Source organism: Apodemus sylvaticus, chromosome 1, assembly GCF_947179515.1.
Source record: "Apodemus sylvaticus chromosome 1, mApoSyl1.1, whole genome shotgun sequence".
NCBI lineage: Eukaryota > Metazoa > Chordata > Mammalia > Rodentia > Muridae > Apodemus > Apodemus sylvaticus.
The window spans coordinates 60343286-60359118 of NC_067472.1; the positions used below are offsets into that span (position 1 = coordinate 60343286).

A 15833-nucleotide genomic window follows, 5' to 3' on the forward strand; every position below is an offset into this window, starting at 1 on the left:
GTCATGGCTTGTGGCTCTCTGTCCTGGTTCTAGCTGCACAGAATCTTGAAGATGTTGCATTGATTTTTTTTCCTCCTAGTTGTAGCCAGCCCTTTTTGTTTTTCAAGGAGGGTTGCCCCAGGGGAACGGCTCCGCCTTCAATGGCAGCAGAGGTGTGACTGCATCTTCCCGCTGATACCTCTGTCATCCATCAGGCCTCAGGCCCTGGGCTGAAGAGAAGCACATCCAGGGCCTGTCCCTGCTATACATATTGACAAAGGACAAGCCTCATCCACTCACAGAGCCCCAGCCCATGGCTCCCCAGTGCCCAAGGCTTAAACCTGAGGAGACCACCAAGAGGACATCCCTAAGGGCAGATCTGCACCCCTGCTCCCGCACCTACTCTTACTGTGGACTCCAAGTCTACCTCACACTGTGAACGTGGCCAGCAGTACCCACACTGAACACACCAGTTAGCGTGCAAGGCTTCCCCACCCAGGCTCCACACTAGTGACAACATATCCCAACCCCATGGGCCATGCCTCGCCCTCTGGGAGCTGTGTGGGTGGAGGAACAGCATGAGCATGACAAAGGAACACCAGACTGAGTTCCCATGCCACACCTGCTGCTCAAACATCTGGATCAAGAGTCTGCAGACCTTTCCAGCCCCTCATCACCCACAGGGGTACACTGAGGCAGACCAGGAAGTCAGAGAGAGAGAGAGAGAGAGAGAGAGAGAGAGAGAGAGAGAGAGAGAGAGAGAGAGAACAGAGCCAGAGGGAGAGAGAGAGAACAGAGCCAGAGGCTGGGGCTGTCCCTATCTGGTATACAATAGGTGCTTACTAAAGACTGGCTCCTCCCTTTCCTCTATCTCTTACTCATCACATACTCTGTGCCATGCACAGGCAGCCATCCTGGGGGCACACGGAAGCAGAGCTATTGGGTTCAGGCTCACAGCTACGCAGGCAGCCATTGCCAGAAGGAAGGGCAGGAGGGAATCAGGGCATCGGGTGGGTGGTAGGTGTAGTTTGCCTTTATTAACTTGAGTGACTGGTACGCAGGCCTCCGGGCACAAAGATGAGATGGTGACTTGGTGCCCCCAGCCACATGAACCCTTCATAGAACCTCCCACCCCTGTCCCTTTCCTTCCTCCCCCTCCTCTTCTTCCCCCTCCTCTTCCTCTTTCTTCTTTTATTTCTTTATTTTTTGAGATGGAATCTCCTGGCTAGCTTTGACCCTGCTATGTTGGTGAAGCTAGCTTTGAACCCTTGGCTCTAGTGCCTGACTGGGGTTGTGGACTTGTGCCACCTGCCTGCTCAAAGTTCTAGTTCAGTTTTCTTTCTGTATTTGTTTGTTTGTTGTTGAGGCAGTCTCACAACGGAGCCCAGGGTGATCTAGAAATCAGGATGTAGCCCAGGCTGCTGGCACAACAGGACACCGCTTGAACTCTGCTTTAATTTCTCAAGTGCTAGGATTGCAGGAATGAGCTACCATACCTGGCTTCTTCTGTAAAGACTGTTCTAGAATCATTTCTAGTGAACTCAAAGTCCTTTCATTTGGAGCTCAGGATAGAAGCCTATAATTCCTCAGCTGAGTTCTAATTGAATTGACCTTACCTGTCCTTTGGATGGAGGCTTCTTGGGGACCTGTCCCTTCACAGGTCCCTGTGGCTTAATTAGGCTGTGCCCTCCCTGCCTTATGACTGTGAGTTTGTGGTTTCAAATGTAGTAGCTCAGAGTTTAGGGTAGGGATAGGACTTAGTCCTTTGCAGCCTTTGGCTATGGCTGAAGGAAACCTGGCCATGCCCCAGGCTCCTCCTACTGTGGTAGTGCTGTGGTCAGGCAGGGTACCACGTTTTTTAAACATCTTAGTGTATTTTTGCTAAATGGGTCCCACGACCCCATTCACCAACCAGATGTTTCCTTGGGAGAGACCCGAGTGCGCACGTCAGCAGGGTCCACTTTCCCAGGGATGCTGGGACTGCAAAGAATATTTTGGGTCTTTGCGTGCAGGCAAACACGACACAGAGATGAATCTGGGTCTGTAGTGGAAAAGCTAGCCTCCACCCACGTGGTCTCTACTGGCCTCTACCACTCGTGAGACAACAGGCATCTTCCCTGAATCAGGGATGTCCCATGACATCAGCCTGTGAGTCACCAGGGCTGAGGACTCTTGTGACAGGGCTGGCTAAAGCAGGCATGGCCTAATCTGCATCAGAGTCAGGCTGAAGCTGTACTTAGCTCCTTTGGTCCCTGTATTGACTTTGCCTATAGGTCCAAGGCTGGGGCTCAACTGCTAAGGGCACCAGAGACCTGTCTTGTCATAAAACCAGTTCCCATATCATCTGCTTTATAGGTGAGGGAGCAAGGTCTGGAGAGGTTAAGACACTCACCATAGACCATTCAGGCTGAGCAGGATTCTGACCCCAGCCTCCCAAGCCCATCCCACCTGCACCAGGGGCGCAGAAGGACCGGGGATTTCCATCCTAAGACTCTGAGATGTCTTCTGTATCCTGGAATGAGATGTGTCTCTTCACGGAGGAAAAGCAGGCCTGTGGCCAAAGTCTCCTATCCCTGAGCTCTGGCCTGAACTATCTTGTTTGTTTGTAAGGCCATCTCTAGAAGCCCATGCTCGTCTGGTATTCCCCACGAGGCTGAGGGTGACCTTGAACTTCTCATCTCCTGCCTCTATCTCTGGAGTGCTGAGATTACAGACATCCAACACTACATCCAGTTTATGGGGTACTGGAGCTTGAACCCAGAGCCTTATGCGTGCTGGGCGAGCACTCCACCACCTTTGCTACATCTCCGCTGTGCTCTCCCTCTTTGTGCCGCGTGGGAGCGCTGCACTGCTGTGTCAGCTCCCAGTGGCACCAGCTTTTTCGTGGCATTAGCTCTGGACAAGCGAGCTTCCTTCCTCCCCATTTCAGATGACTGGTTAATTTGATTGATTGGTTGATTAGTTCACTGAAACTCACTATGTTACCCAGAATAAGAGCCTTAGAAACAATCCTGCTTCAGCATCCCAGAATGCTTTTTTTTTCTTATAGATCCTTCTCGGATGATATTGGCCCATTTCTTGTTGCAGTCCAGCAGCCAGCAGTACACCTTTGGGCTGGGCCACTCACTCAGCCTATGGTCCTGAGGTGGGCGGGCCACACAGTCTGCTCTGTACCCCATGGCAAACTCCTTCAGATCTCAGAACTGTAGACCCTGTAGGCCCTCAGGCAGGGCTCCAGTCTTCCATGAGAGGTCTTAGGAAAGATCTGGGCAATGTCCTGCATGTTTGTGTGACTATGTAGTCACCTGTTTGACTCTTGATAAAGGGCCTTTTTAAAGGGACATGTGTCTATAGAGAACTAGGAGCTAGGCATGGCACTGCTGTCTTTGAGGAAGCACAGCTTGGGTCTGAACTGGGTAGATTCTGCCAGCCAAGAGCTGGTAAGCTAAAGGGACTTCTCCACAAATTTAAGTGTCCCTTGTGCAATGACGCTTTTCTTCGCCAGCTGGTGGTAGCAATCAGTTCTTGTGAGACCATTAACGTGGCTGCCAGTGAGTAGTCGTTGGGTTCCCTTCCTATCACTCAACAGAGAGACATGGCTTGTGGTGGTAAAGTACACTCACAGAAGCTTATGGGGAAATGGGCTCATTTAGCTCACAACTCCAGGTTGCCATCATCATTGTAGGCAAGTCAGGCAACAGGAACTGGAAGCCACTGATAGCATTCACAATCGCGAGCAGGGAGTTAATACATATGCACTTATACTTAGCTTAGTTCTCCCACTCTTATACAATATAGGATCCCACGCCTAGGGAATAGTGCCACCCACAGTGGGCAGGTCTTCCAATTCAATAAGACTATCATGAAAACATGTCTACAGCCCAGCATGATGTTACATTGTGTCAAATTGACAAAAATAACCATCATACTTGTCCCAAGTCTAAACAGCATTGGACTTGAATTCTTGGTGTCCCTGTGTCAGGCTGTCACCACTTCAAGGATAAAGGTCATAGATATATAGAGAAACTGGAGTTAGGCTACAAGCAAGGAGAGAGGACTGCATGACCCCCCAGGAGTATCTTTCCAGTGAGCTCTGAGAGGCCCCAGTCAAGGCTGAGGGGTGTGGACCTCGAATCACGAATGGTCCTCTGTTGTTGCTAGGCATTGAGGGGTTCTCACCTAATCCCTGAAAACTTCCTAAGTGTTTTATACCCATAAGATTCCCCCTGGCTGTGACCTGGAGACCCCTGGATTCTTGCATAAAGTGCTATATGGAAGGCCCCTAGCCTTGCTGAGTACTGTCATGGGGCTGGTGTCAGGCAAAGGCAGCCACACCTCATCAGTTACAGCTGGGTACCAAGGTGGCAAGGGGCTCTAGCTGCCAAAAACACTAATAGCTCTTTTCTCTCTCTAGACCAAAATCCCTGGTGTTGGGTTTGTGAAGATCCACGCACCCTGGCATGTGCTCTGCAGGGAGGCTGAGTTTTTGAAACTGAAAATGCCCACAAAGAAGGTGAGTGGGCGTGTTTATATCACAAAACATGGGTCTTGATATGAGAACCCCTGGAAGGGGGAGGACATAAGGAGACAGAGGACACAAGGGGACAGAGGACACAAGGGGAGATATCCACTATGAAGCATCTGACCCTGCCTGGGGTGGCCTTTAGGAACTCTAGGCCAGGGCTAGATGCCTTGCAAAGGATTAGAGTTCAGATCTCAGGACCACAAAGGGCAGCTCACTGTAATGTCAGCTTCAGGGGATTCAGCACCCTCTTCTGGTCTTTGTAGGTACCTGTACACACACACACACACACACACACACACACACAATCTTAAAAAGAGAGAGTGAGAGAGACCTAAGACCATACCCCACCAGGACACCAAGAAAAGATCCCAGCAGAAAAGCTGCCTGCTCTGCCCCAGGAATTTGACCTGAACAAATATAGTTCAGCTCGAGGCCCAGCTTCTTTGATGCTTGTGGGGTCTCAGATAATTTATCAGATTCAATTTAATTACATTTTCTAGCTTGCTGGGATTTTTCCTTTTAATCTCTGAAAACTTTATGGCTGAAGAGCAGCGTGCCAGGGACACTGGGCCGAGTCCGTATTTACGTGTGTGGGTGGAAGGGAGTCCACTCCTGCGCGGCTTCTCAGATCCACCGAAGCCGCTGGATTACAGCTTTGGAAACAGAAGACACATTTGGGGCAAATGTTTTCTAGAATGTGTTATAATTGAGCTGTTGGCTCAGCGCTCCTAAAATGCTGAGCCCCTTGGGTAAGCCTGTGCCCCCGCAGATACGGGGCACACTGCCCCCCACCCTCCCATGCTCCCAGCTGCTCTGTTCCCAGGAAAGAATGTTTTTCTCACCCTCTGAGAATAGGTACTCTGACTTAGTCACTTTACACATTGCTCTGACAAAAGCAACTTAATGAAGAAAGGATTTATTTGCCTCACAGTTTATGGCGATGCGGCCATAACGGTGTGGACAGCATGCCGACAGGGGTGTGAGAGGTCTGCTCATGTTGCACCCATAATCAGAAGCAGAGAGACAAACACTGGCGCTCAGCTGGCTCTCTCCTCTAATTCAGCCCAGGTCCCCAGCCCAGGGGATGATACCATCCACACCCAGGGTGGATCTCCTACCTCAGTTATCCTAATCTAGAAACTTCCACATAGACACACCCAGGGTTCGTTTCCATGGTAAATCTAAATCCCGTCGAGTTGGCAAGCAATGCTAACCAACCATCACGAAAGTCAGAACTTGATGGGGCAGCTGATTCCCCCTCCCCCCGCCCCGCCTGCTCTTGCCCACAGGTGTACCACATCAGTGAGACCCGAGGCCTCCTGAAAACCATCAACTCAGTTCTGCAGAAGATCACAGACCCCATCCAGCCTAAGGTGGCTGAGCACAGACCGCAGACCACAAAGAGGCTCTCCTACCCCTTCTCCCGGGAGAAGCAACACCTGTGAGTGAGAAGTCCAGGTTGACCCCCACTCCCCACCCCCACCAGGGGAACATGTTCTTAGAAGTACCATGTAACTGTAGAGCCCAGAAGAGGCTGAGGAAGCAACGTCCAAGGGCCTTGGCCATAGAGGAGAGAGGGAATGCAGAGTTTTGTCTCGCTTGAGAATGCTTAGGGAAAACCACCTGGACCCTGAATAGAAAGGTCTAGGCTACCCAGCTCTAACTTTGTCCTTCCAAACACTGGTTCCTTGTCACGAACCCTCAGCAGCCCCAAATGGAGCAGCTGGTAAGGCAGCAATCAATTGAGCAAGAAGCCTCCCTCAGGGGACTCTCAAGGCCCTGGAGATCCACAGCCAGCAGGGTGTTGCCTGGCAGTGCTGAGCCTATTCCGGACCCTTCCATCCTTCCTGTTCCCAAGAGGCGGTGGTACATGGCTACCTGGCTCAGCAGTGGCAGTTAGAAGGCCTACTCAGACCTGGCCTTGCTAGCAGAAATGGGAGAAAGGCTGGGGTACCAACAACTCAGGCAGTTTGGATGGCAAGGCCCAGGGGCAGGTGGCTTTGGGGTGCTTTGGCCTCAGAGAGCAAGGAGCATGCACCCACATTTTAGCTCAGAATATAGCTCTCTGCTCTGCAAAGATAATGGTGTCTGTGACCAGTCTTTGGCAGAGCTGCCCAGTGGCCTCCCTCTGCCAGCTCAGGGACATGAGAGGGCCACGCCAATTATCCATACCTAGTTCATTTCCACTCACTGCTTCCCCACTAAGCACCCCAAGGAACGGTGACTTTAGAGCTATTCCTGTGTCCCAGAAACCTCAGACAATTTCAGTGTAGCCCAGGTCACCTGAATGCAGACCATTTCCAGGGAGAACATCCTCAAAGGTGAAACCTTTGTGTGGAGGGATTACATTGTCATCCTCTTGTCACTGAGCTGGGCTTGGAGACTGCCTTCCAGAAGTATCTAAACAAGGTTTGACTGAGAATGGTCACACATACCTGCCATCCCAGTACTAAGGAGGTGGAGGCAGGAGAATGAGACATTTAAGGCCATCCTCACCTAGCTAGCTAGCTAGAGACTAGCCTAGGCTACATGAGACTTTGGTTCAAATAAAAAGGAAATATAACAGAGCTAAAAGGTACCCTTAGTTCCCTTCGCAGCAACGGGAGGTCTCCAAATCTCCCACATAGGGCTAATGAGATCTGCTAACCCCATGCCCAGGGACAGGGGGACTTGTGCCTGCTATGAGGAGAGTTAGGCCCCTGGTGGACACTGTTATTAGAGAGAGGATAAGTCCCCAAGCTTGGAGTCCCCAAGGCCTACAACAATCCCCTGTCTCTTTCTGTTCCTGCAGATTCGACCTGACTGACAGGGACTCTTTTTTCGACAGCAAAACCCGGAGCACAATAGTGAGTAGGCGTCCTGGCATTGCCTCATCAGAGGGTGCCCCCGGGGACCCCAGTGATCATTTCATTTCTCTGAAACTCCTCAGGGTGGAAGCCAGCTCTAATTGCCTGTGACAAAAATAATTAGAATAATGAATCAGGAGGGCAGTGGGTGGCCCAGGGGAGGGAGGCCCTGGCTGCTCAGTTTGGAGGAGGAGCGTGAGAAGGAGCTAAGCTGCAGGAAGCTGGGGGAGGGGACCTCCAGGCTGAGCTCCAACCAAGCCTACTGAGCCCCCTTTGTCATTTGGTCCTGGTAGAGCTTGCGAGGGGCTTGGCTGAGGATGTTAGAGCAGGCCAGGCAGCCATGCCCAGGCACATGTATTAGGATAATACCCCAGGGCCTTTGCCAGTGCTTCCAGCCTAGGTTGAAATCTGAACAGCAGGCCACCCTCCCCTACTCAGGGCACTGGCCTAGTGTTGATCCTTTAGCTGCCAACTTGACTGCCAGCCAAGACGGGACTGTGCGTGCCACAGGACCCAATTCCTATCTAAACAAGAGCTTCGCCTGGCAGTTAAGGCCTATTCTGTTCTCTTCTGCTGCCTAGAGCATCCAGCCTGGCTGGGTCACAGCAAGGGCTGAGGGGAGGCTACCCATTTGCCTGGCACAGGGAACTCAACTCTTCCTGCAGCCTCCACCCTTCAGGGGGATGACACAGGTCCTGCTGGGGAGAAACACTCAGACTCAGGGCAGGCAGAGTTGCCCTCAGCTCTCTCTCCCTTTACCTGTGTCTGCAGGACAGCTCCCAAACCTATGTCAGAACAAGACAGATTCTGGTTTGTCCCTAACAGGGGCAGGTAGCACCTCCATCAGGACAGTCCCATGGGCACAGTGTAGTCCTGTTACCACTGTGGTTGTTAATTTAATTTTTTGCATGTCTATTAACTTATTTATTGAGTGTGGTGAGACACACATCCTATAGTATATGTGTAGAGGTCAGGGAAGAACCCAAGGGAGTCGTTTCACTCCTTCTGGGGATTGAACTCAGATGGTCAAACATGGCAGGAAGACCCTTTCCCTGGGGATGGGAGAGATGGCTCAGCTGTTAAGAGCCCCGACTGCTCTTCCAGAAGTTCTGAGTTCAATTCCCAGCAATCGTAAGGCTCACAACCATCTGTAATGGGATCTGATGCCCTCTTCTGACATGCAGGTGTATATGCAGACACACTCATATACCTAAAATTAAATACATAAATAAATAAATCTTTTTTAAAAAGAGAAAAGAAAGAAAGAAAGAAAGAAAGAAAGAAAGAAAGAAAGAAAGAAAGAAAGAAAGACGCTACCTGTTGAGCCATTTGGCCCACCCACTATTGATTAATTTTGACAATTAGATTTTGTGATAACACACACAATGAGGAACCTGAGCGAGACATGGCCTCTGTTGGGATTGGGACTGGTGTGTTTGAGGGACATCCATATCCCCTCTTGGCCTCCAAAGGAGCTGGGGCTGGCAAGTCTAAGAGACAGCCTCTTGGATGTCTGCCTCTCGGGAGAAGCCCTGCAGTAGGACCAGCGCAGTGTCTCTTCCACTGTGACAGCTGTGCACCTGTGCTTCAATATGTGTGCACCTTGGCTTTGCACACTTTCCAGGGTGTCTGTCAGATGCTTCCAGAAGAATGCTTGCAAACACACTTTTGCTATGGGGAGGTGACAAGCTGAAAGCACTGTGAGTAATTCTGATACCTCTTCCTGGTGATTAGCTGTGAGACTACTTAGTCTGAGGTTCCCCTGAATGTTACTGTTTCTGATGAGCCAGAGAGTCATTGTGCCAGAGACAACAGATATGGAGAGCCCTGACTGTTTGCTGCTGGAGGAACAAAGGAGGGATACTATCTCCAAGAGGTCCTAGAGGCCTGTGTAGACCACCTCTGTGCTCCAAAGGCATCTGCCAATTCACAGATTTCTGGTTGGCTAGTCAGGTCTCATGGTTTAGACCCAGATGTGACAGTCTCTTCCTCCACTAGGACTGGACACTTCTCTCCCAGCATTAAGGTGGCTCCATGTACAAGCTATTTGGAATCAGAGACCAGCAGGTTCCAAGAGACAAGGGCCCATTGTGCTCACTGGGATCTTAGACAGTGGGCCTGCAGGCGGTGGGAAACCATAAAAGGTTGCTGGGCAAAGCTTTTTATATAATCAGCTATGTTCACTCCCAGGGTTCAACTGTGGGGAGTGGGTGAAAGGTATGTGTGTGGCTACATGGTATAGATGGATGGATGTGGGCCATGTAGTGGTAGAGGTGGATGGATGTGGGGTCACATGATGAAGGTGGATGGATGTGGGGGTCACATGATGAAGGTGGATGGATGTGCGGTCACATGATGAAGGTGGATGGATGTGGGGTCACATGATGAAGGTGGATGGATGTGCGGTCACATGATGAAGGTGGATGGATGTGGGGGTCACATGATGAAGGTGGATGGATGTGGGGGTCACATGATGAAGGTGGATGGATGTGGGGGTCACATGATGAAGGTGGATGGATGTGCGGTCACATGATGAAGGTGGATGGATGTGGGGTCACATGATGAAGGTGGATGGATGTGGGGTCACATGATGAAGGTGGATGGATGTGGGGTCACATGATGAAGGTGGATGGATGTGGGGTCACATGATGAAGGTGGATGGATGTGGGGTCACATGATGAAGGTGGATGGATGTGGGATCATGTGGTAGAGGTACATGGATGTGGGGTCATGACTGCAGAAGTGAAAAGGAGAAGGGGGGATTGTGGAGTAAACAGAAAGTCACAGGTTCTCAGTTAGATGTATAGAGTGACAGAGAGAATGTGACAAGCAACTGAGCAGGGGTTTCCACCCACAGGGCAGACGGTGGAGTTTGTGGGACAACAATACAGGATGGGAGCACACCTGCCTCATGGGTCTATTAATGTGACCCTGGCATTATTTAGGACTGCAGGGACAGGTGCTTCTAACAGAGGCTGTAGGAGGGAATTCAAGCGGGGGCAGCAAGAGGCTGGGGCTGCTGACCCGGGAGGTCAGATGTAATGGCAGAGCTGGCCAATGCAGGCTTACAGGCCAATGGAAAGGGACACTGGTCTTGCTTGAGTGAGCACAGCAAAGGGTGTTGAGGAAGAATGAACGTGCTAAGAAACCATCATCTGTAGATCTGGACAGAGCTAGGTCTGTGACTCAGTTGGTAGTGTGCTCGCCTAGATTACAGGAGGCCCTGGGTTTTATCCCTAGCACCACAAACACCAGGTATGGTGGCGCACACCTCCAGTCCCAGCACTTAGAAAGTGAAGGAAGGACGATCAGAAGTTTAAAGTTATCCTTGACAATATGCTTGAGGCCAGCCTGGGCTATACCTGAAACCCTGTCTCAAAAATAAAATGAAAGTAATTAGGCCATGACTGTTTATCCCAAGCCCATTTTTCAAAGGGTTAAATTGAGGCACAGGGGTGGTGGTGCAGTTTGTACAAGAGCTCCTAACTCAGCCCCAGGCAAACCTGACTACTGAGCCATTGCTCCCGAGACCACCAAGCAAAATATCTCATTAGTCAAAAGGATGGCAAGAGGGACAGGATCCCTTCTTGGGGGGCTTTGAGATCCAGCTCCACATCACCTCCTCTGGGCTTCTAGCTCATACAGAGCTGCATACAGGGGCGGGGGGGGGGGGGGGACTCTCAGCTCCTGCTCTTTACAAAAGAGGTAGTGAGTAGCTGCAGAACACAGAGCCAGCTATTACATCATACACACACACACACACACACACACACCTATTCCCTTAGTTCTTAGGAAGGTGCCTACTGCACAGAGCTGGCCCCTTGTGAGGCCAGTAGGATCAGTCCTGTACCAGGAGGTGAAGGATAAGAATTCTCTCTGTGACCCCTTCTTTGTTTACCTCTGGGAGTCACCCTGCTGGTGTTCCCAGCCCAGGACCCTTCTAGTGCCCCATGACTGTGGGCCTTTGACTGGCAGCACAGTAGAGTAACTGCTCCCCCTTTCTGTCCCTCCCTCTGCACTAGGTCTATGAAATCCTGAAGAGAACGACATGCACCAAGGCCAAGTACAGCATGGGTAAGGACTCTGTGTGCACCGGAGGTCAGCAGCAGTTTCTCAGGGTCCATCGTGTCTCACAGTGGGAGGGGGGCATCTGGCTTGGGGCTTCCTCAAAGAGATTTGATTTAAGCCTATGTTGGTTCAGAAAAAAATCTGGGCAACTGGCAGAAAAGCTGTGCCAGGGTCCTGTTCCTAGTGGATTTATAGCCAGGTGTTTTACACCCAGAGGTGCTGTTTCCTTAGCTGAAGGTGTTTGTCCTGCAAAGAGACCCTAAGCCATAGAAAAGAAACGCACAAGGGGTCCTAACCCCTCTTTGATTATAAGTCCAGTAGGAAAGAATGAAGAGGTGTCCCTTGGGGACCACAGCCCAGTTCTGGGCCATTGGAAATAGCAGCCCAAAAAGAGCAGTGGCCAAGCCCTGGGGTGACCTGGTCATGTAGTAGGGAGGGTTCTGCCAGGGCCCAGAAATTGCATGTAGCTTGACTGGTGTGTACCACAGTTGGCCATAGGAACACTTTGAAATGTCTAAGCCCATATCTTGATTCATTGGGAGTTGGGACCCCAGCCCAGAGCCCAGGAGTTCTGTCCCCACTGACCTGGTCTCTTTAGACAGTGAGAATCTCCAAAAGGAGAATGTCTTGCACTCCCTCAGGGGCTTGTTCAAGTCACTGCTGTCAGATCACAGCTGTGACAAGGCCACCAGAAGTAGAAAGGATGCATGACTCCAGGCGAGGCGCTCTCAGGTCCCATCCATAGAAATGGATAAGGTTTCCATGAAGATCTGCAGAGCATAGCTGGACTGGAACTGACCCCTGTTTTAGCTTGACCCTGAGGTAAAGGAGCTAGCTTGTTTCCCACCCATATTTTTACTTCTCTGGTTCCCTCACCTCTGGGTGGAAGAGAGGGAGATCAAGGTGCCTTCATAATCCTACTTCATGTTGGTACCTGGCCTAGGAGCTCTAGTGACCTTCAAAGTCACTTACTGACCTTCTATCAAGTAATGATGGGCTCCTGCTAGCCCCTATCTGTCCCAGGAGCTGCGCTCAGGCATTTGTGTTCTAAGACAAAGAAACAGTTAAACTGGAATGTATTTTCACAGAGAGCTAGGGAAGCTCCAATAGTTAGGGGTCCAGGTCAAGGGAGGCCTCTCAGGTGAGGGTTTAAAGGGGTTGGTAACCCCAAGCGAGAGCCTGTGGAGACTCCACTCTGACTGAATCCTAGGAAGGGTGAGGAGACCACAGGCCAGGATCTGGCCCCATATATGTTTTTGACATGAGGTGACCTTTCTACTTGTGACCATGGCTTCAGCCATGTGTTCTAGACACCTCTGATTTTGATTCCTACACGTCTGTCAGGGCCTATGGCTATTCAGGCCACTGTCCAAGGAGATGGGCCTTGTTTAGGTTATTTTTCAAATGTCATCTAGCCATGTTGCATAGAGTCAGCTTCTAGGCTGCAGAGAAAAGTTGATCCACAAGAGATCATGTAGAAAGCCACTTCTGCCAGTCAGGGGGCACTGGGTCAGCAGTTGGGGTTTACGGGATCTTAGACATTGGTTCTGAACATGTCAGAACCTGAGCAGTCTCCCAGGATCCCCTCCTCCCAGGGTCCACTCTCCTCTGCCTCTTCAGTACCTGGTTCCAGAGCCAGGTACAGCATCCTTTCCAGGAGGCAGGTTGTAGATTTTTATTTCTCCTATGCCAGTGTGGGCTCTGGGCCCAGCCAAGAAGTGTCCGGCCATCTTCTTTCTGCCCTGAGCACATGACTGTGAGTCCCTTCCAGCACCAGCTCTGTCTCCCCAAAATGTAGCTTTGATCCTTCTAGGCCCTTCTGTGTAACTAATAGCCAATGTGTAAACAGGGCAAGGAGAGGGAAGAAGGAAGGACTCTGCCCTTCTAAGTAAACGGCGGAAGTGTGGGAAATACGGTAAGAGCGGGGCCTCCTCTTCCGCTTCTCCCACCAACTTACAAGCTAATTCCAAATTGTATGTGTGTTTCCCAACACCATCAATTTCCCATCCATCATTTCTCATGATCAGCTTCTCTGACCACTCGGAGGCCATCTGTCCATCTGCAGGCTCTCCCTCAGGCCGGTGGGGGTAGCTGGCGAATCCGAGGTTTGGGGGTGACTGAACTGTTCTGCCTCCTTCCTCAGGGACAGAACTTCCTCTTGGGGTGTGCTCTGCGTCTTCTTAACCCTGCCAATCAAGCATGTTGAAATCATCTCTAGTGGATAGCTAACTCGCCCTGCTGCCTTCTACCCGGGGAAGAACCCCAAGATGGTGACTGGGCTCTGGGTAGCCTGGTTCGAGCGTCAAGCAGCATCCCTGTGAGCAGGAACGCCCTGTGACGGCTCTGACTTCCAGATGTGGGACAGCAGGCCTGCTAGGCCTTAACTTCTCTCTACCTCTGTTTTTAAAGGTATCACCAGTCTCCTGGCCAATGGCGTATACTCAGCTGCGTACCCTCTGCATGATGTAAGTCACCTTCACACATAGTTTTGACATCATTTGGTCTCCCCAGATCTTCAGGGGCTACTCCCCTTGGGAGCTACAATTATCCTGTGGTCATAGCTTCCTGCTTCCCCTCCTCTGCATCCCCTCAGTGGGAGTTAGAAAAGTCACACACAGGGCAGTCTTGGCTAGCAGAAAAATCCCATGAAGACAGGGGTGACTGTGGGAGGTGCCAGGCTGGCTTCCTCTATACCTCATAGCAACTGATCCACAGGGCGTTTGCCCTGGCTCTGGTTCTGCTGCCCCAGGCTCTGGCAATCACCGGGGTTCTGTGTACAGCCAATGGCCAGCTTCCTGGGCTGAGTGTCCAAATCCAGCTGGCCTCTCCTTGAGAAATTTAACTTTTGCTGCAGCCAGGGGTGAAGAGGAGGTGCAGAATTCTCCCCTTATTGTCTTTATGGAAACAGGGACCAGGTCGTGTGTGGGGCTTGGGTGGTGTGTGAACCCCAGACAGAGACTCTCTGGAGCGTGCCAAACATGGAGTGTAGCATAGTCCAGTGATCCAGAGCAGGAGGGAAAGAAGACAGGGCTGGGGGTCGGCAGATCCTGACCCCATGCTGGACTCTTGCTTCCACTGGCCTTGAGCAGTCTGGGCAGAGACCTGGTGACCTAAGACTGATGCCTGTCTAACAGCTGGGCAGATGTGGGTGTCAGAGCAAGCACAGGCAAGAAACCATTTTCAGAAGGATTGCTAAAGTAGTGCAGGGGGACCTTGGGAGAGCTGCCTGCTAGGCTTATCGGCCACCTCTGCTTCCTTCCCCACCCCCAACTGGCGCCTTCCCCTCCTGCAGAGCCAGGGTCTGGGGGGGGGGGGAGGTGTCGGTTGACTCAGCTTCTCTACCTTGTGCCTTTGTGTGTGCTGTTCTATGGGCCTGACAGCGATGCTTCCCCTGCCTTTTCTCCAGCACCCTTGATTTCGTCTTCCCTTCATTGTCCTTCCACTGCCCTTATCCCACAGGAAGTGTGGCCACTGTGTGTTGTGTGTGGGGGGGAGGTGTTGCATGACTCTGAGTATATGAGATATACCCTTAAGGGGTATATCTCCTTGTGAATATTTTTAGGGTAGAGCCCTGATCCTTCAGGTCCTGACAGTACTCCTGATCCCTCCCATAAAGTCCCCACTCCACTGTTGATCTCCTCTGAACTCCAGGACTCCACTGAACTCCAGGATACAGTCTTGCCCAGAGCAGGAAGCCTAGCTCTCTGCCCTGCTTTCCCTGATGTAGCTGGGGCCCAGAAGCTAAAGTGCCAGGTATACTTTGACTTGACCCTTTAAATCTTAAAGAGAAGGGATTGGAAAATATCTCCGAGAACCTACACATGCCAAATACTGCATACAGTAGAAGCTATTTGGTTTCAGACCCTGGGATTGTCTCATTTAACCCAATGCATACCCAGACTCGGTGAGGTTTAGTAACTTGTGTGAAGTCACCAAATTCCTGTGAGGAACTGGGGATAAAGTGATTGGCAGCTGGCCGCATGTCTCCAGTGGCATCACATCTTCCTTCACTGAAGAGCAAATGCTCCATCTTCACTAAGCTGACCTGCCAGTGTTCCTTACACAGCAGTCATATGAAAAACAGTGTGAGCTGGGTGGTGGTGGTGCACGCCTGTAATCCCAGCACTCTGGGAGGCAGAGGCAGGTGGATTTCTGAGTTCGAGGCCAGCCTGGTCTACAGAGTGAGTTCCAGGACAACCAGGGCTATACAGAGAAACCCTGTCTCGAAAAAAAAAATCAAAAAAAAAAAAAAAAAAGAAGAAGAAGAAGAAGAAAGAAAGAAAGAAAGAAAGAAAGAAAGAAAGAAAGAAAGAAAGAAAGAAAGAAAGAAAGAAAGAAAGAAAGAGAAAACCAGTGTGGTGGCCAAACTTCCCACATTAAAGATGGGGACACAGAGGCTTGTGGAACTCAGGCAG

At 51.0% G+C, this 15833-nt stretch overlaps 1 protein-coding gene across 5 annotated transcripts in view; it reads left to right on the forward strand.

Annotated features, from left to right (window-relative positions):
- Positions 1-15833, forward strand: part of Ano1 (anoctamin 1) — a 153252-nt gene that overhangs the window by 78596 nt on the left and 58823 nt on the right. For 3 of the 5 annotated variants that reach the window (XM_052194265.1, XM_052194276.1, XM_052194289.1), the window contains exons 4-9: positions 4394-4492; positions 5794-5945; positions 7296-7350; positions 11373-11424; positions 13268-13333; positions 13828-13883. In XM_052194265.1, coding sequence (XP_052050225.1) covers positions 4394-4492; positions 5794-5945; positions 7296-7350; positions 11373-11424; positions 13268-13333; positions 13828-13883 — 480 coding nt within the window. The remainder of the gene's footprint in view (positions 1-4393; positions 4493-5793; positions 5946-7295; positions 7351-11372; positions 11425-13267; positions 13334-13827; positions 13884-15833) is intronic. The other 2 variants (XM_052194270.1, XM_052194282.1) reach the window with 1 other exon arrangement.